The sequence below is a fragment of the Delphinus delphis genome, chromosome 3 (genome assembly GCF_949987515.2).
Source record: "Delphinus delphis chromosome 3, mDelDel1.2, whole genome shotgun sequence".
NCBI lineage: Eukaryota > Metazoa > Chordata > Mammalia > Artiodactyla > Delphinidae > Delphinus > Delphinus delphis.
In genome coordinates this window covers 163709133-163729988 of record NC_082685.1, presented here as the reverse complement: position 1 = coordinate 163729988, position 20856 = coordinate 163709133, and the positions used below count along the sequence as shown (strand labels likewise).

The 20856-nt window shown below is 41.6% G+C and overlaps 1 protein-coding gene across 3 annotated transcripts in view; it reads right to left on the bottom strand.

The window, feature by feature from the left end:
• Positions 1 to 20856, bottom strand: part of CTNND2 (catenin delta 2) — a 937337-nt gene that overhangs the window by 40620 nt on the left and 875861 nt on the right. For all 3 annotated transcript variants that reach the window (XM_060009660.2, XM_060009661.2, XM_060009662.1), the window contains 2 exons: positions 14573 to 14783; positions 4488 to 4572 (listed from right to left, as the gene is read on the bottom strand). In XM_060009660.2, coding sequence (XP_059865643.1) covers positions 4488 to 4572; positions 14573 to 14783 — 296 coding nt within the window. The remainder of the gene's footprint in view (positions 1 to 4487; positions 4573 to 14572; positions 14784 to 20856) is intronic.

Sequence of the window (20856 nt, the reverse complement as noted above, 5' to 3'; positions counted from 1 at the left end):
AGAAAATCACTAAGCTCCTTAACTTGAGATGTCTGGTTTTCTTTAATTAACAGGCATCTTTTGATATTCCGACTACCTGGTCTTTGTTGCAGAAACTCCTATGTCTCCCGGCTTCCCCTCTTACTTCTTTGGAGCAGTCCCTCAGAGTGACCTGAGATGCTGAGTCCCAGGCTTAAGTCCTCAGTTTTGTACACCGAATAAAACATAACTTTTAACTTTTAGGTTGTGCTTTTTTTTTTTCAGTCAACAGTTGTAATAATAATAAATGTTGCTATTCCTACAACTGAGAAGGGATGGCCTTGTACAGAGTTGGTTAACTTCAAAAACAGGAAGGCTATCACAGAGAAGAGAAATTAGACTTTTTAGTATGCAGTTGGAGGGCAGATGTTGCAGATAGGAGATTTTTGCTTAATGTAAGAAGTTCTGAAAAATCACGGTCACCCTGAAATGGAATAAAATGCCCCATTGGGTAGCGATTACAATGAATATTTAAGATATTTGAACAACATCAAACGACTACTGGAGCTGATACTGCCTTTCTTCTTTTAGTAAAATAACCCCTTTCCTCCTGCTACCAAGTTTTAGCAGGTATCATGGCGGCCCACTTTTCGTGTCCTCCCCCACAGCTGGGTACCTGGCCGTGGCCACATGACTGAGTTCTTGCTCCTGGGAGGAGAGCAGGAGTTTGCTGCTTGCTTCAAAGAGCATGACTTGCCTTCACTCATCCTCTCTCTCTTCCTATGGGCTGGAATGAGAGGGGAAGAGCTAAGCTAGGGAGCTTTGTCCACACAGGCAAGGATGACACCCTGGTACAAGGCAGAGTAACAAGACGGGTCCCAGGGTTATCTGCTGACCCTGGACCATCTGCCTAACCAGCTACAGTTCCATGAGAGGGAAAGAGAGACATGTTTAGCTGGAGCTTCTGTATTTTTGAGTCTCTCTGTTAGAGTGGCTTAGCCTGGGTCCTAACCAAAAATGATTTTTTGGAGATGTACATAGGATTAAGGTATTATATAAGGGTTTGTAAGAGATGATTTCTATAATAATTGTATATACACACCCCCAGCAAATTTATCTCCTTCGAAAACGAGTTGTCCCAACAGACCACACCATAGTCAAACATAATCAGTCTACTATGTCAGTCACCTCGTTTTCTTAAAGTACCAATGTTCAAAAGAGTCAAGAACTTTTGATCTCCTCCTTTTCTTTTATCCCTTTATCAAGTCTATTCCAAGGCTCATCTTCTTTTCCTTTAGAAAACATCCTCTGCAAAAATACAGTACAGATGATAAAGACATTTTAAAGTTCTCTCTGTGGTTATCTAATCTTAAGGATTGATTTAAAAAAAATACAGAAACGTGATGTATTATTTAGCCTGCCAGTGATAACATTCTTCTTCAGTTATTTATTTTCCCTTAGGGGAGAAAATCAGAAGTCCAGCCCTCACTGAAGTTGAAGATTTGGATAACGCAAATGTTTTGGCTCACAATGTATCAGGAATCCAACATAATTTGGTCAGCACTCCCGGCCAAAAGAATATTCTGATGTATTAAATGGATTTCTAAGTAAAATAAAGTAGCTGAGCTAATGAATTGTGATCCTGGCCTCTGTGCTTGGGTCCTAGGAGGAAATAAGCCAGTGCCAGATGGACCTTTAATTCTGTCTCATAGATATGCCACTTCTATTTCAATTTCCATCTCTCTACTCATGTTTTTCCTCTTACACATAACGCCCTTTCCTCTTACCTCCTAACTTACGCGCACTCTACAGATTCAAGGTTTTGCTCTATAATTTTCCTTCTCTTAATTTATCCAGTAGACTTGTGGTACGTAACTCTGAATCTAATGTAGTTGCCGATCGTTGTTCCACATTTCATTTCTATCCACAGTAGCTGCTCTACGTGTCATGTTTTCTTTGGAATTCTTCCTTTTCTAAGCCTATACCAGGTGTTTAATACATAGATTTGAAGCATGGATAATTAAAAGACATGGATCAGGCATTTTTTAAATGATATATTAATTGTCAATGAAGAACAAAATGGAAATCTATTGTCCTGCTGATTAAAAACAATTCATAAGGATGAATGAATGTGGGTTTTCTCACCAAAGGACCTTTCAGAAAAGAAAAGCTTCTGTGCATTTTGAGCTTTGCTATTAGCAGCACTTATACTGAGCATAAAGTCCTCATTCCATATCACGACTGCATAATATGGAAGTTATTAAGAACATCTCTTGGGACTTCCCTGGTGGCACAGTGGTTAAGAATCAGCCTGCCAATGCAGGGGACACAGGTTCGAGCCCAGGTCTGGGAAGATCCCACATGCCGCAGAGCAACTAAGCCTGTGTGCCATGACTACTGAGCCTGTGCTCTAGAGCCCGCGAGCCACAACTACTGAAGCCCGGGTGCTACAACTACTGAGCCCACGTGCCGCAGCTACTGAAGCCTGTGCACCTAGAGCCCGTGCTCTGCAATGAGAAGCCCGCACACCGCAATGAAGAGTAGCCCCTGCTTGCCGCAACTAGAGAAAGCCCGTGCACAGCAACCCAATGCAACCAAAAAAAACAAAAAAACCCAGATCTTTCTCAATATTTTAAAATCCTGGATCAATGAAAAACATCACCATCAGCTTCTCCAGCCCGTCTTTCTTGAGTCTCCTCACATGAACCACATTTTAAACTCTCTTTAGCTCTTGAGTTTTAGCTCCATTAAATTCGTCAACACATTCTTTTTTTTTTTTCACGTAAAGAGAGAGACAATTACACTTTCTGAACCCTACTACCAACACAGAAAAAAACTAAGATGGAAAACTCATACTACTATTCAACAAATAACTTGTAGAGTCTCTAAAAGCCGTTTCCCTTCAATGCAAAGAAGTAGGAGAAGGTGCATTTCAGCAAAGAGATGTCCGGGATCCGAGGGAAAGTGGAGTTTATTTGAGGCAGTAATATTTCATTGAACTTCTGGAGCCATCGATTCAGAACGACCAGCTCTTTTCTAATTTATAGCGTGTTCTTCATGTCTGGCTGCCTGTTTAGCTGAAGGATCCTGTCTTGGGAGAGAATTCATTTGTCTCCTGGAACAGTCCCGGAAGGAACCACGTAGGGATGCTGGGATGTGCATTTCAAACAGCATGGAACCCAAAACACTTTCGATGAACAGCAAGATACGTAGGAAAGGATATAATTAATTCAGAACACTCCCCTAACCCTTAATTTTGCAATGTTTCAGCCTAAATATACTTCCTCTTAAGGAACAGAAAAATCTTGAAAGAGAATTTTGAAATATATGGGCTAAACTTTAAAGTACAAAGTAATGAATGCTTACGGGAAACAGAAAGACCTCGGGGAAATCTAGAAATAGACTAACTTAGTAGGACCAGTATTAAATATTTACTTTTTCCCACTGGCTTAGAAAATGACAGATTTTCCCTCTGGCCAGATGGGTCTTGCCCCCTCTGATGTGCGTCTCTTGCTGCGACCCCACCTCCCGATCCCAAGACTGGGAGGCTGGGGACCAAGGTGGCAATGACTTTCAGCTCCCCCTCTCCCTCCATGCAGGCTGCCAGGGGCTGCAAGGAGGTGCTCTGGGCCGCTGTTGATGGAAGCCCTGCTCACGTTTTCTGAAATCCTACAGAGATCGATGCCTAGGCTATTCTCCCTGCCAATCTGTCAGTGGTGTTCTCTGCCCCATTTGTTAACTCAAATCTATCCTGGGATGACAACTTCTGGGAGATGTTGTTAAAGGACTCTCTCCCCTCCCAAGCAAAAAAGAAAAGTATGCATCTTTTGTTCAGCAGCATTTGGGAATGAGGTGTAGAATTAAAATTTCTAGATGTGACCTTTTTCTCTTAAGGTTTATTTTTAAACCACTTTGGGGATGAAGTCTCCTCTGAAATGTATGATATAAATTCCAGCCGGCCTGGGGAGAGTCTGCTGAACGAATGCCCAGCCTCTTGCTATGATCTACGGCTGTCGTTAGGCTCATCAGCCCTTCAACCTGATCAGTAACTACGTCAGGGTCTCAGGCTAGGAACGTGGGGCAGGCTGTCGGGTCTCTACCCAATGTTCCTGGGCTGCAATTCTTCTCAACCTCCTGAACTGCTTTTTACATTTTTTTCTGTCTCCTCTCTACTATTACTACATTATTTATTGACGCTTTTTTTTTTTTGGCAAAATCCCTCTGTTCATTATTACTTTTTAGTCTATTACACAATATAGAAGCTCAGAAAAACAAGCTTATATTCTCTATGGCTATTGGTCTGTCCAATCCAGAAAGTTCATGAATCTTAGTGTATATCCTGGGGACACTTAGTGACCCTTTTCTTTTGCTTCTTCATTGATCTCTTGTTTCAGCTGTGTTTCAATTGCTCAGATTCTCAGACGAGGTCCCTTCATACCTATGACACATCTCGTTAGGACCAGATATGGTGTCTTTGGGCTCAGGGCCTGTGTGCAGCTAACGAGCCAAGAAGGTAAAGCAAACCTTACCTTTTTGTAGAGACTCCTCAGATCTCGGTACTGCCACATGCTGTTCAGAACCTGAGATGCGGCCTTGATTACCTTCGGAGAGTGTCTGATAAAGAAAAGACAGGACACGCAAGATGGTGAGCGGGACAGCTGGGCTTCAAATTGACTTGTCAGGAAACAGCAAGAATAAAAAGAATAAAAGCTTCATGGCTTTTCTGGCTCTTTTCTTTTTCCAGACTGGACAGTACAAGGGATGGCTGTCACCAGTCTCCAGCCTCATTCTCACCCACATATCCATGAAGGGGAGAGACAGGAAGGCACTGCAATTGGGCAAAGAATTTTCAAAACGCAAACCCAAGAGCTGTGCATTGCAAATGCAAACCCAAGAGTCAGAAGGCAGATTTAGCACTGGACTACAAAATGGAACAGAAAGAAGAGAAGGATAGCGACTAGGAAAGGCCAGATAAAAGGGTTTTAATGGCAGTGTTGTTTAACACCTGTGTAGTAAGCAAGGAGAAAAAAGATATTCACTTTCTCAACTGAAGTGTGAGAGCACGTATAGCGTTGGCTCCACATACCTGAGGGGTTACAGGCAATTGTTTTCCGTTTGCTGATGATGCCAAGCACAAGTGACTGGCATGAAGCTGACGTGTGCACACACTGGCACACACACTCTCTTACATTTATATGGAGGGATGAGCGTGGATAAGCATCTATAAACAAAGCCCTTCATGCAATTAAAGTTCTGTCCTCTGGATCAGAGTGAGAAAGTAAGGTCATGAAAACCTTTGGACTAGCGGTTCTTATCATGTTTTTCAAGTCATGGCTTTGAAATCCCTATGAAACTACAGCTAAATATTTCGCCTTTTGGTTCAGTGCCAACCTGCATCTCAGAACAGACACTGGGTCAATACATCCATGTTGATTAAATTTGATCCAATTCTTGGAAGTCACTTTGACTAGTGGTGAGGGCAACTATTAACTACCTGCGGATTCTTTGTTCCAACGGGCTGGGTCCACAACAGTTGCACAACTGGAGTGGCTACTGTGACACTGTGCCTGATCGCAAGGGCTGGCACACTTTTGCTGTAAAGGGTCAAATAATAAATATTCTGTGATTTGTGGGCCATATGGTCTCGGTCGCAGCTGCTCAACTCTGCCATTGCAGGATGAGAGGAGTCATAAATAATAGACAGAAGAATGGAGGTGGCTGTGTTCTAATCAAGTGTTACTTACAAGAACGGGTGGTGGTGGGGATTTGGCTTGTGGGTTGCAGTTGGCCGACCCCTGGCCTATGTGGTGACTCCTGGAGTTGGGCAGGACATAACCACTCATGAGGACTCCAAGGTGAAGTCCACCCCTGAAGCTGACCCATGGTGCAGTGGCCCACAGATTCCTCAAAGAGAACATCTGAATTGAGATCAAAACTGCTTTTGACATAAAATAGTTTTTAAAATGCAAAGTAAGCAGATGGTTAGATGGGATCAGGTCGAGCTTGGATTTGAAAGCCAGAGCGAATGGATGTGTGAGGACCTGCAAATGAAATGATGGGATGCTAATACATGATCAATTAAATGTCTGCTATTTTCCTGGGTCTTCACGTTTGCAATGTAGACCAACTACGCTTAAGTATTCTTCATCCGTTTACTTACTGGAAACAGTAACAGTCACTCTTACTATTGTTATTGCTGACTCGGAATTCAACTTTGGCTTGTGTTTGAAAATCTCTTAGTTATACCATGTACTTTTAAAAGAAAAAAATACAGAGTTCTTATAAATTTCAAGATTTTTTCTCTATGAGAGATAAGCTGTATTTAAGTAATATACATGTTTTCTTTCACTGAAATGGACAGTTGCTAAATGATTTCACATTTATGCTAGTATCATGCTCTAAATGTATTAAATTCTTTTGATTTAGAGAATTTTAGATCTTTTCATGGATACAGACACAGGTACACTTTATTCTTTTTTTAAAAAACTGAATTATAATTGACCTACAGCACTCTATCAGTTCCTAGTGATCCGATTTCTGTATACATTACAAAATAAATACTGTGATAACTCTGTCACTACACAAAGTTATTACAATATTATTGACTATATTCCCTGTGCTGTATATTTCATCCCTATGAGTCATTTATTTTGCAACTGGAATTTTGTATCTTTTAATCTCCCTCACCTATTTCATTCACTCCCCCCCCAATCCCACCATCCCGCTCTTCTCTGGCAACCACCTGTTTGTCTTCTGTATCTGTGAGTCTGTTTCTGTTTAGTTATGTTTATTCTTTTGTTTTGTAGATTCCAAATACAAGTGAAATCATATGGTATTTGTCTTTCTCTGACTTATTTCACTTAGCATAATACCCTCTAGGTCCATCCATATTGTTGCAAATTACAAGATTTTATTCTTTTTTATGGCCAAGTAATAGTCGTCTCTGTCTCTGTCTCTCTCACTATCTATCTATCTATCTATATATATCTATCTCACATCTTCATTATCCATTCACCTGTCGATAGATACTTAGGTAGTTTCCATATACTGACTATTGTAAATAATGCTGTAATGAACATTGAAGTGCATGTATTTTTTTCTAATTCGTGTTTTTGTTTTCTTTGGAAAAATATACAGAACTAGAATTGCTGGATCATATGGTGGTTCTATTTTTAATTTTTTGAGGACCCTCCATGCTGTTCTCCATAGTGGCTGCACCAATTTACATTCCCACCAACAACATACGAGGGTTCCCTTTCCTCCACATCCTCGCCAACACTTGTTATTTTTGTCCTTTTGATGACGGCCATTCTGACAGGTGTGAGGTGATACCTCACTGTGGTTTTGATTTGCATTTCCCTGATGATTAGTGATGCTGAGCATCTTTTCATGTGCCTGTTGGCCATCTGTATGTCTTCTTTGGAAAAATGCCTATTGAGGTCTTCTGCCTATTTTTTAATTGGGTTGTTTTTTGATATATTGAGTTGTATGTTAGATATATATATATATCGGATATATACAACTGGATATTAACACCTTGTTGGTTATATCATTTGTGAATATTCAATAGGTTGTCTTTTCATTTTGTTTATGGTTCCCTTTGCTATGCAAAAGCTTTTAAGTTTAATTAGGTCCCTTTTTTTAATTTTTGCTTTTGTTTCCTTTGCCTGAGGAGACAGACCTCTCAAAATATTGCTATGACTTATGTCAAAGAGTGTCCTGCCTATGTTTTCCTCTAGAAGTTTCAGATTTCCGGTCTTCCATTTAGGCCTTTAATCCATTTTGGGTTTATTTTTGTTTATGGTATTAGAGAATGTTCTAGTTTCATTCTTCTGCATGTAGCTGTTCAGTTTTCCCAGCATCACTTATTGAAGAGACTGTCTTTTTTCGCCATTATATATTCTTGCCTCCTTTGTCATATATTAATTGACCATAAGTGCATGGGTTTTATTTCTGGGCTTTCTATTCTGTTCCATTGATCTATGTGTCTGTTTTTCTGCCAGTACCATACTGTTTTGATGACTGCAGCTTTGTCTGACTGGTTATTTTTTTATATTTTCTAGCTCCTTGTTAAAGTTCTCACTGTGTTCATCTACCCTCTTCCCGAGCTCAGTTAGCATTCTTATTACTCTTGCTTTGAACTCTTTGTCTGGTAAACTATTTATCTCTGTTTCATTAGGGTTGTTTTCCACTGTCTTCTCTTGTGCTTTTGCTTGAAACATATTCCTCTGTCTTCTCATTTTGTTCAACATTCTCTGTCTCTATGAAATTAGGTGCAGGAGCTGACTCTTCCAGTCTTGAAGGGGTGTCCTTGTGTGAGAGCATCCCTATGCCACCTGCGTGTGTGCCCAGTGGATGGAGAGATAGCTGGCACAGTAGTGGGAGAGCTGGATCTGAAGTGAGCATGGGTCACGTCTTCCCCTGGGGTGTGCTGGCAGCTACCACCTTGTTGGATGATATGCCTGGAGATGGAGGGGTTAGAGTCAGAGCCAGGTGTGAACCAGGGCCTCTACTGTGCTCAGTGGCAGTTACCACCATATCAGGGGCTGGAGCAGAAGCCCTGAGGGTCTAGTCTGAGCTGGCTCTGTTCTCTCTAAGCGTGCACACTCTCCTTGGTCATGGTGGCCTCCGCTCTAGTGGAGAGCAGTGCTGGAGCAAGAGGGGCTGGAGCAGGTGCCCAGTGTGGGCTGGCATGGTCTTGGGAAACCAGCTAGAGCTCCAGACAGTTTTCAATCTGCTTCCTCTGAGCTATTCCCAGGAGTAAGCAAGTTTGTGCATGGGCTGTTGACAAGGAGTCTTGTTCTCTTCTGTAAATCCTACTGGTTTTTAACCAGGTAAGGCAACTTGTCTTCCTGGTGTCTGACCCCAGGGCTGGGGTGCTCAGTGTGTGATATGAACCCCTCGCTGCCCAGGGAGGATCCCTAAGGCCATGATATCTCCTTCTTCTTCTGTGTCCTCTGCTAAGGGCACAGGTCCTGACCCGACCACAACTCCTCCCTTCCTCTGTAGATACAGACTCCGTGTGTATCTTTCTTTACAGACTTGGTTGAAGAAGAGCCTTTCTGCAAGTCTCCAGGTTGCTTTCAGTAGAGTTGCTCCATGTGAAGATGATTTGATGTGTTTTTTGGGGGAAGGTGGGCTTGGTTTCCTCCTACTCCACCATCTTGATCTCCCTCCTCCACATTTAATATTTTTTACTTCCTATTTTGTATCTTTTTTTGTTTTGTATATCCCTTAACTACTTATTGTGGTTATAGATGATTTTACTACTTCTGCTTTCTAACCTTCCTACTGGCTTTATAAGTGGTTTATCTACTAGCTTTACTGTATATATATATATATATATATATATAAAAATATATATATATATATATATATTTTGTGTGTGTGTGTGTGTGTGGTATGCGGGCCTCTCACTGTTGTGGCCCCTCCCATTGTGGAGCGCAGGCTCAGCGGCCATGGCTCACAGGCCTAGCTGCTCCGTGGCATGTGGGATCTTCCCGGACCGGGGCACGAACCCATGTCCCCTGCATCGGCAGGCGGACTCTCAACCACTGCACCACCAGGGAAGCCCTTTACTGTATATTTATCAATGATATTTTTCCTTCTGTAATTTTCATATTTCTACTTGTGGTCTTGTCTTTTCCACTTAGAGAAGTCCCGTTAACATTTCTTGCAAATCTGGTTTAGTGGTGCTGAACTCTTTTAGCTTTTTCTTGCCTGTAAAACTCAAATCTGAATGATAATCTTGGTGGATAGAGTATTCTGGGTTGTAGCAGTTTTTTCCTTTCATCGCTGTGAATATATCATGTCACTCTCTTCTGGTCCGCAAAGTTTCTGTGGAAAAGTCAGCTGAGAGTCTCATGGGAGTTCCCTTGTACATACTTAGTTGCTTTTCCCTTGCTGCTTTTAAGATTCTCTCTTTCTCTTTAATTTTTTCCATCTTAATTACAATGTGTCTTGGTGAGGACCTCTTTGGGTTCATCTTGTTTGGGACTTGCTGTACTTCCTGGACCTGGGTGTCTTTTTTCTTTCCCAGGTTAGAGAAGTTTTCAGCTATTATCCCTTCAAACAAGTTCTCTGCCCCTTTCTCTCTCTCTCCTTCTGGATCCCTACAATGTGAATACTAGTATGCTTAATGCTGTTCCAAAGGTATCTTAAACTATCCTCATTTAAAATTTTTCTTGTATTTGGTGAGCTTGGTTGAATTCCACTACTCTGTCTTCCAGTCTGCTGATCCATTCCTCTGTATCATCTAATCTACTATTGATTCTTTCTAGTGTATTTTTTATTTCAGTTATTGTATTCTTCAGTTCTGTTTAGTTCTTCTTTACATTTCCCAACTCTCTGTTAAACTTCTCACTGTGCTCATTCTTCTCCTGAGCATCTTTATGATCATTACCTTGAACTCTTTATTGAGTTGATTGTTTATTTCTATTTCACTTAGTTCTTCTTCTGGAGTTTTAGTTTTCCTTTATTTGCAACATATTCCTCTGTCACTTTGCTTTATTCTCCGTCTTTATTTCTATGTATCAAGTAGGCCTGTTACGTTTCCTGATCTTGGAGAAGTGGTCTTATGTAGGAGATGTCTCATGGGGCCCAGCAGCACGCTCTCCTCTGGTCACAGAGATGTATGTTCTAGGGGTGTCCCCTTTGTGGTCTGTGTGGGTCCTTCTTTAGTGGTAGGGCCAACTACTGTGGGTGCACTGGTAGGGGGGCTGGCCCCTGGTCCAGTTGGCTGCCAGGCCCTGCCTTGTGTGGAGGCTGCTGGCTTGCTGGTGGGCAGGGCTGGGTCCTGACACAGCCGGCTGCTCGATGTAGGGGGTCCCGGGACTGGGGCTGACTGGCTGGTGGGCAGGTAAGCCTCTGGTGCTAACAGACCAGAGGGAGGACTCCTAAAGGCACTTGCTAGCACCAGTGTCCTCATGGTAGAACTAGCTCCCCAAAATGCCTGCTGCTAGCATCTCGGTCCCCAGGGCGGGGGAGTCTCAGTTGCCTCCTGCCTCTCTGAGAGGCTCTCTAAGATCGGCAAGGGGTCTGACCCAGGCTGTTTTCAAACTGCTGCCTCTGCACGCTCTGTTTTGAGGTATGAGATTTTGCGTGAGCCCTTTAAGAGCAGAGTCTGTGTCTCCTATGGCGTCCCTCCAGCTCTCCCATCTCGGGGCTGGTCTTCCTGGTGCTGGCGAGCCCAAGGTAGGCTCCTTGGGGAGAACCTCTGCAACTGTGATGATCCTCACATGTTATTCTTATATAATCAATGCTGAGCAAAGATCAAATGCTATGTTTTGCTGTAGTGTATCACCACTAGCTAGATATGTAGCTATGACAAAAGTCAAGCAACTCTAGAGAAATACGTATTAATAATATTCAGGTAGCGATAATATAGTTGAAACATACTTAGTATGCAAAAATTCCTCTGATGGTGTAATTTTTTTCTACTCCTTGCTTAGTTACAAAATAGAAAGAGACTGTGAATACGTAATAAATAGCAGCTTTTAACCTCTCAATTAAAATGCCAATACATCACAGTGTTATAAAAAACTGATGAAGGTCAAAGAAACATCACTTTCTTTTTAGACTTTAATTTTGATTCATCCACTAGACTGGTCCCATGCAGCGTCTACTTGAAAAACTATAACTATTGATTGAAGGACTTGAACAACTGAGTACCTCTTATGTGACAAGTGATTATAACTTCAGCCACAAACAGAGCTCCTTACTGACAAGTAACAGTCGAGGCTGTTAAATGGCTTTTCTGTCTTATGACAAAATACAGTGACACACTCAACACTATTTCCTACATAACTGTTAAAATCTGAAAAAATACAAATGTACTTTTGAAACAGATGGACTTGTCCATATTGCATGTTTAAAATGATGTGAAAAGAATAAGTTATCAAGACTTAAAATGGTAAGTCTGAAAGACTCCTGTGAGAGTCATTAACGATTACACAATGTCTGATCTTCACCAGAGGTGTCAAATTAGGGGCGGCTGAAAATTCCAGTTGATGCCATTCATTGTGGGTGTTCAGCACGGCCATTCCAGCCGCAGGATTCCAGAATAATTCTTCCAGTGTATTGGCAAAACATGGTGAGCTATACAGTTCAAACAGACTGTGATTGGCAACGTGCCAGGCTGACTCATTAGTATCACGGCATATTTAAGCTTGTGTATGTCTAGAAATAAAACCTATAAATATGTTAAAGGCAGAATCATAGCCTCGTAGGTTTTTTCATCTGTGTTTTCTCATGCGATCTCAAGTTAAAAGTTTGAATAATTTTTTGAGGAGGGCAAGTTTGCAAGCATTTTATAACTTAACTAGAGCCAACTGATATCCCTCCCTTTTCCAATTATTAAATCATCTCCAATTCCAAAAATTCTATTTTCAATAACGTGTTTCTATTTTGTTCAAACCCGTCTAGAAGGCCATGGGAGTCTCAGTGCCTACCCTCATGACAGAATTGAGTGATAAATGGTGAGTTTAGTGGTAAGATCCAGAGCAATTCTTCTGGATTCATTTTAAGAGCAGTGAGAAGTAATAATCAAATTGAAGTGTAGGTGGCTGACAAGGTTATCTCCAGTTATAAAAACCTTGTTTTGATCCCCAAATTAGTCACTAAATATAAAAGAGATAAACCACATAAAATAGTGGATGAGACTGACTAAGCAGGAGAGTTATAACTGGGAAGATGCTTGACTCAAAGCAATTCCACACTTCTTACTAAATTCATAAATCCAGACTGCTAACACTGGGGAAAAAAGATAAACAATGACATGAAATGAGTATCCCATAAAGAAATTTTCAGTCAGTTTAAAGCACAGATTTGAGATTATTTGTAATGAAAGGAATCTCCCATTAACAATAATCCAGATGGGAACAGACTGAACAGGACTATTTTCTGGATGGGCAATGTGGATATATACTGTTTCATAGATGGTTTCCACAAATGAGTTTTTAATTAGTTTCATCAAATAATTTTCTTTGACCACAGGACTGATAAAAGCATCTCTTCTCTTTAAGGTCCAGTAGGGATGTTCACACAGATGGAAGGAATTAATGTGACCACCTCCCACAGCTCTACTGTCTTACGATTCAGAGAAAACACTTTCGTCTTGGAATGTCCCATGAATATAGACAAATATATCAGAGAGTTTTTGTGGACTATGGTTTTACTGTGTGAGCATGTGTGTTTGCTTAAGAAAAGCATCAACATATTAAGTTCTTAATGCTCAAAACAGGTAAGCATTTCAATTAGAGATTCCAAAGGTCTACTGAAGCTATATAAAACAGAAAACCACGTGGCTTCCTGCCTATGTAGAAGAGCATTTTACCGTAAGTATTATAAGATATAATTCAAGCCATCCATCTACACTGCACAATTATTACACGAGTCCAGAGGGGCTTCTCTGTACTTGATATAGGAAAGTATTCAAATCCTAATCCTGAATTGTTCACTGAACCTATTTGGAGGTCTCAGGGTGCTTAAACAGAAGCCCTGAAACTTCACTTATTATGCAATGAAAATATCTTGAATTAAATGAGAGAATTTCCAAAAAGTCTTAAAGTGCATCCTTCACAGCCTTTAATAATAGGAGAAAAATTATTCAGCGTTTAGATATAAAGGAATGGAGGGGTGTGGCCAGGAATGCAAAGTCAAGAAGTAGGCCCTTGATAACAAAAGGTTTACCCTTTTAATCTTACTTGATTACATTGAGGGACTTCCAGGAGGCAAAACTGAATTAAGGTAAGTGAATGTTTTTGTAAAATTGACAGCTCGCTGATATACTGACACTGTGGCTTGTGAAGATATGTTTTGGTTACACAGAGTAAGATACCATCGATTCTTAAATCAAACTGGGGACATTCCTGTTTCTGGCGGTGCCGCTCCTTTGACATGAGCCTTTTCTCTCTTTATTCCATTGGCATAAAAGCCCTCCTTCCTCACTGCCTCTATCCCCTCTGCCCCAGAAATTTCTATTCAGTCTTTAAGACTTGATTATTACTTCTTTTAGGAAATATTTTATGACAGCCCCTCCCTCAGTTTTAGATTGGAAACTATGAGCACAGTGACTTGTTAAATTCAATAATTTGTCCCAAAGGCACAGCTGGTAAGGGAGGGTGCTGGCTGGACACTGATTTCTCTCTGACTCCGTCCCACTGTTTTCTCCCCCATCCTCCCTGACTTGCTAAGCAGAACTGAAGAGGCACAGAACAAAAGGATGTGGATCCATCATCAACACTTGGACTTGCAGCCGCAGAGGAACAGCTGCCACCAAATACCTTCATGAATCAGGGTCGTCTCTTCCGTACGGAAGGAACTTGCTAGTCACTAGACTGGACGCTGGATTGTCAAGCCTATCTTACTAACATCCCAGGACTCACCAAGTCATGAGTTATTTATCAAATCAAAATTATTAGTAAGATCAGCTTTCCTTGTGTGGGGGGAAACTGGAAGACTGGAAACTATCTGCTGTTTCTCTTGATTATCAGACACCAGAGTGCTTCCCAGTGACATTCAGTGGTGTTACCCATACCCAGGGGATGCTGGGCACACTTAGAACCGATTCTACCAATACCAATTCTCTGTGATAGGAAGTCACCGTCTGACTTACTTGTCTCCTTTGCTTTTGGAGATGCCGACCAACTTCTCGATGCCGCCAGCGTCCCGTAAGGCCTTGGCGTTCTCCATGTTCTTGGTGATCACCTCGTGCAGGGTGCAGCACACGGCTGTCACCGTGTCGTCCGACATGGCCTTGCTCGCCGCGTTGCTGCTGTTATTCCCGCCTGGAAGCCGATGGACCAGGTCTCGCATGGCGTATTTGCCTTTGGAAAAGAAAACGAAGGGAAGAGCTGAAATGTGGTCAAAACTGAGGAAGAGTGTGGAGGGAGAGGTGCAGACGGGGGTGAAAAAGAGAACACAAGAGGCCATGTTAATGCAGTGTTGTCTGTTCCCCGTCACTGATTATTCTTTATGGGGTAACCGTGGACACATACACAGAGAAAATGGTATTTCTTCACAGCAAATGTACGGACTTTTGGTACTGGATGGATGTGGGACTGACTCTTTGGACAAGTTATTTCATGCCTCTGAGCCTCAGCGTTTTAAATTGCGAAGCAAGAATAATGGTACCTCCCTTACAAGGCTGTTGCGAAGAAATGTGTGGGAAGCACTTAACACACAGTGATGACTCTGGACTCAGGACTCAGTAGAAGTTAGCAATCAGTGGGTTCCTGCTTGCTATTCACAGAAGTCAGGAAAACATAGGGTAATTCTAACATAACCTCAAGAATGCCTTGACGGGAGCTATGTTGGGACTTGTATTGTTTAACAAATAAGAGTCAAAACACAAAAATGTATGTATATATGACATCTGCATTCTGGTCCCTATAAAGCAAAGAGAAACATTTAAAGCGGGGAGAGAAACTTTACAAACAATATATAAAACTAGGTGTCCTTTGAACTAGGGTAACTGGATGATCGATCTGTCTCTCTGATGGGATTTTATTGAATGGTTCTACCATATAACATTTACTAATTTGACATGTTTTACTTCCCATGGAAAAAATAAGATAAAATGCAACTTTGCTTCCTTAATTCACTTTATCATTATTAATCATGCTACTCCCCATGATAGAGGTACTTTTAATGACATCTTTATGGAATACTTTTAGTTTACAAAGCCATTTAGGCATTACCAATAACCCTGCAAGACAATTAATTCATCCCACCTGCAGCTTCCAGTTCTGTTCCATTAATTTACTTCTGGAACTAAGTAGAGGAATGCCTGTAGCAAAGTTGCCTGTTACTAAATTTTTCAGGTGGAATCGGCATGTGTCCAAAGTTAAATTCCTGTCTTGTCTCCCATCCCCCAATTAGACATATTTAGGCAGCTCCTAAAAGCCATTTAGGTATTTTTCCTCCTTATAGGTCTCTAAAGGATAACTTCTTTTGCTGTTTAATTCTCTGGCACGTGGTGCTTGGGGGGCAGGAAATGGAACCATGGAAGGAGGCAATGACATCTTAATTCCAGGCAGTAATAAATAAAACATAAGACTTCGTAATTTTGGTATCTGCTTTTATCCTATGTTTAGGTGGCTTATTTTAGCTTGGATGAAAAAAAAAAAATGCTGATGTCTAAATTACCGAAATAGGAAAGTGTCTTCATTCACTTGACGACAGCTGAGAAGTGTCTGACAAAAATGGTTTGCCTGAAAACCCCCAAATGTAGCATATTTATTTTCCAATGACAGCACTTAAAACAGGTTGGAGAAGATCCTCTGTACACGATAGTCCTCTGAGCACCTGGCTTTACCTACTCATCATTAAATCACACTCAGCTCGGGCTACGAGTTTAGTTGAGCTCAGCAGGCTGGCGACTTTATCATTAACCCCGCACAAACCACTGCCAGACCAACTTGAATTCACAGAAGTGAGAAGATGGGCGCATTCTTTATCAGGGAAGTGATGAAGGAAGGAAGCAGCAAACTCTCTCAATCCTTGTGCATACAGGGGCATCCCCACTCCTGAATGAGCACAGAAGACTGGTTGTGTGGCCTTGCACATCATCAACATTGAAAGCAAAAATGAGGAGAGGGAGAGGATTAGGCTAGAGCATTTTTTTTTTAGTTTTTGTTATCATCATTTAAAAAATTACAGGTTTCCCTGGTGGCGCAGTGGTTGACAATCTGCCTGCCAATGCAGGGGACACGGGTTCGAGCCCTGGTCTGGGAAGATCCCACATGCCGCGGAGCAACTAGGCCCGTGAGCCACAACTACTGAGCCTGCGCGTCTGAAGCCTACGCTCCGCAACAAGAGAGGCCGTGATAGCGAGAGGTCTGTGCACCGCGATGAAGAGGGGCCCCCATTTGCCGCAACTAGAGAAAGCCCTCGCACAGAAACGAAGACCCGACACAGCCATAAATAAATAAATAAAAATTTAAAAATTACAACAGACTTGAAAGTGTGGTTTCATCTTACACAGCTTCCCAACCCGTGAGCCCTGAATGAGAAGCAAGGTGTCCGCATGATGTTCAAGGGGCAGGAGCCACCACGTTCCCCAGAGCAGCCTCTTCGACTTGCCCCAGTGTGCTGGACGAATACTGTCGAATGTGCTCCCCAGTGTGGAAAATGGCAGGAGTCACTGCCATATATATATGGGCACAGGGACATCAAGAGCACCTGGGGCTCAGCAGTGCTTTGGGAGGCTATGAGGGTGCAGAGGAAGAGAGCATAAGTGTACAGGCCTCACCCTGTGGATGAGCCTGCCAGGAAACAGAGGAGCTTCCTGTCTTAGAACGGGTGCAGCCAACCACTGCAGACTGAAGACCCCTCCCCCGCCTCTGCATTTAACTTCGGTTAAAAATAAGTAAATAATATGACACAGCCTAACATCACAGAGCGACTCATACTGATCATACCACCTAGCAGGTGACTAATATTTCAGGACAAGAGCAAGGAACTTGTGACTACAAAGACCTGGCCCTGAGGGGATCAGGAAAAGAAGAGCAGCCATGATGGAGAGTCCTCAGACAAGGCTTCGAGCCCAGTGAAACGGTGGTGGTAACGCAGGGGAAGAGGATTCAGAAATTTCTAGCGGGGATAATGAGGTGGGTAGCGGAAACCAAGTGAATTCAGAAACTTAATAATAATGGACAAGTTGGATTTCTATTTTATTTTTCCACACAAAAGAAAACATGCTCAGCAATTCCCTGGTGGTCCAGCGGTTAGGACTTGGTGCTTTCACTGCCCGGACCCGGGTTCAATCCCTGATCAGGGAACTTACATCCTACAAGCCGCACGGTACGGCCAAAAAAAAAAAAAACATGCACAACTAGTAAACATCATATGGGAGAGACAAACTGGTCATCAGGTTCAAAAGACACTTAGATTTGGGAAAACAAAGTGAATACCTTGCCACCATTGGGAACCAAGGTGCTTTCCATTATCCACTCTCACTGGCATCACATGTTACAAAAGAAAAGCATGTTGCTCCGAGATTCAGACAGATGCTCCCTGAGATGAAAACAAAACAAAAACAACTCCACCACCACCACCAACTAAAGGTCACTCTGTCTTGCTCAAATTCTCAACAGAAATGAATCCTCGGGCCATTTCTTTGAAGTTACTTAGTCTCTCATGAAAACAACTTTATCTTTGACATGTGTAATACTGATATGAGATGACTACTGGACATATGACAATTGTGTAAAAAAAAAACTACTGTTCCTATCAGTGACAGACTAACTGTAACCTTGTAACTTTGCTACCCTTCCTGCCCTGTGTGTGGGCAGACGTGTTTGTAAATTACAATTAAAAACTATTTTCTCTTTATGTTTCTTTTTGGGGTCTTCCGTTCAGAGTGGGTGGGCATGTGGAGGCTTCTGGATGGACTCAGGGGACCTAACAAACTGTGTTGCCCTAGAGCGGTGCTCCTTGCTGAGCTCCTGTATACATAAGACCTGGTAGGAATTTCACGATGAGGTAACAGAGCTTTGCTCTCGCTGACTGTGCCTGTTTCTGTTTCTATTTCAGCACTCAGCCTATTCCTGGTATTGATTTGCGCACTACCCCTTGGTTTCTCCACTGGTGGGGGCAGTATTGAGTAGTGAGTGGTTTTATGGGCTAACCACCTGTGATCTTGAGTCCTTTCCTAAACCGATTGTATATCACTCTGGATCGTTCATATGGTCCTCTGTATAGCTGGTCTTTGTGATGCACTATGGTAAACTCAAATCTCTCAAACCAACGTTAGAGGAAAGAGGTTAAAAAAAAAATGTCAGCCGAGAACAGCCCTGGATCAGGAATACAACAACTCCTTTGTCTCTGAGGTCTTAGTGCATCTTTGGCTTCCCTGTTTCTGGAGATGCTAAAACTTACCTGTGAGTTTTTGCTGAGTTGCTCTAAACTAATTTTTTTTCTTCCATTTTTTATGGTGGCAAAATACACATAATAAAAATGTATCATCTTATCTACTTTTAAGTGTACAGTTCAGTGATATTGATTAAATTCATATTGTTGTGCAACCGTCACCACCACGTATCTCCAGAACTCTTTTCATCTTGCAAAACTACAATTCTATTAAACTCTACTAAACCATTAGACAATAACTCCCCACCCCCATCCAGTAACAACCAACGTGCTACTTTCCATCTCTATGATTTTGACAACTCTTAAGTATCTTATATAAATGGACCCATACAGTGTGTCTTTATTTTGCTCAGCAATAATGTCTTCAAGCTTCATTCATATTGTAGAATATATCAGACTATCCCTTTTTTTTTTTTAGTCTGGATAATACTCCCCTGTATGCATATACCACATTCTGCTTATCCATTCATCTGTTGGTGGACACTTGGGTTGCTTCCTTATTTCAGTTATTGTGAACGATGCTACTATGAACAGAGGTGTACAAATATCCTTTCTCTTTTGATTTATGTGTCTTTGGATCTAAAGTGAGTCTCTTGTAGATAGCATATAGTTGGATCATTTTTTTTTTCTTTCTTTCCATTCTGCCAATCTCTGACTTTCGATTGGAGAGTTTAACCCCTCTATATTTAAAATAATTATTGTAAGAAGGGACTTAACTTGTGTTATTTTGCTATTTGTTTTCTACATGCCTTGTAGCTTTTCTGGTCCCTTATTTCTTACATTACTCTCTCCTTCGTGTTTGATTCTGTCTGCAGTGAAATGTTTTAACCTCCTCATTTCCTTTTGTGTATATTCTGTAACTATTCTACTTGTGGTTACCATGTGGATTACATTTAATGTCCTAAAGTTATAACACTCCAATTTAAATTTATACCAGTTTAACTTCAATAATGTACAGAAACTCTGCTCGTTTATAGTTCCAGCCCCAACCCTTTCAATTATGGATATCACAAAACTACATCTCTATATGTTGTGTCCAAAAACATAAAATGGTAACTTTTTTAACGCATCACTTTCTTAAAGTACGTAGAAAACAAAACATGGAGTTGTAAGCCAAAGGTACAATAATACTAGCTTTTAGACTAATAATTTTTAAAAATGCATTATTCTCTTGAATCATGTAAAAAACAAAAAAAGTGGAGTTACAAACTGTTTTTACAATAAGACTCGCTTTTATAATTACCCAGCGTTTTAAAGTCTTTGTCTAGCACTTCTGCCACTTACTCTTTCTCAGGGAAGTTTCTGTTGGTTCACTTTTTTCCTTGGAAAGGGCTATACTTCCCTGTTTCTTTGTATCCTCTGTGATTTTGTTGTTGTTGGAAACTGGACACTGCAATCTAACCACATAGCAACCCTGGAATTCAGATTCCTCCCCTTGTGCCGGTTTGCTGGGTTTTGTTTTTAATTGCTGTAGGATGTCTGTGTGCTGAGGTGTAAACTGAAGGTCTCTGCAGGTCTTTTCTGAACCTGTGCCTTTCCCTGGGCTTCCATGGTGACTTTCTAGTTTCCCTCACATACACATTTGCTTTTGAACGTCCTAATCTTTAATATCTGGCTCCCAAAAGGGGAAAAAGAGAACAATGAAGGGGGAGGGAAGGGCACCAGCTCTTTAAGTTCCCCGGAAGTCATTTCAGCTGGAGGGGGAGGGGTTTTCGACAACTGGGGGGCGTGTGCAACAACAGCTGCCTCTGTGTCTGCAACTCCATGATCAGTAGCAACAATCTGAACACAGAGTGCCCAATATTTGGAGGACGGATCCCTTATTGCCCACCCTAGCTCCCACCAACTGCATACAAGTTCCCCATGAACACGTGTATAGTTGCCTGCCAAGGGCTAAGTGTGAGAATGGGTAGCTGTTACTGTGCTAAGAGCTGAAGATGACCAAAATTAACCATAATTCACCGTCCAAGCTTTCCTCTAACAGGTGCAAGCCTTCATTAGACTCCAGAGTTCCGAAATAGTTACACT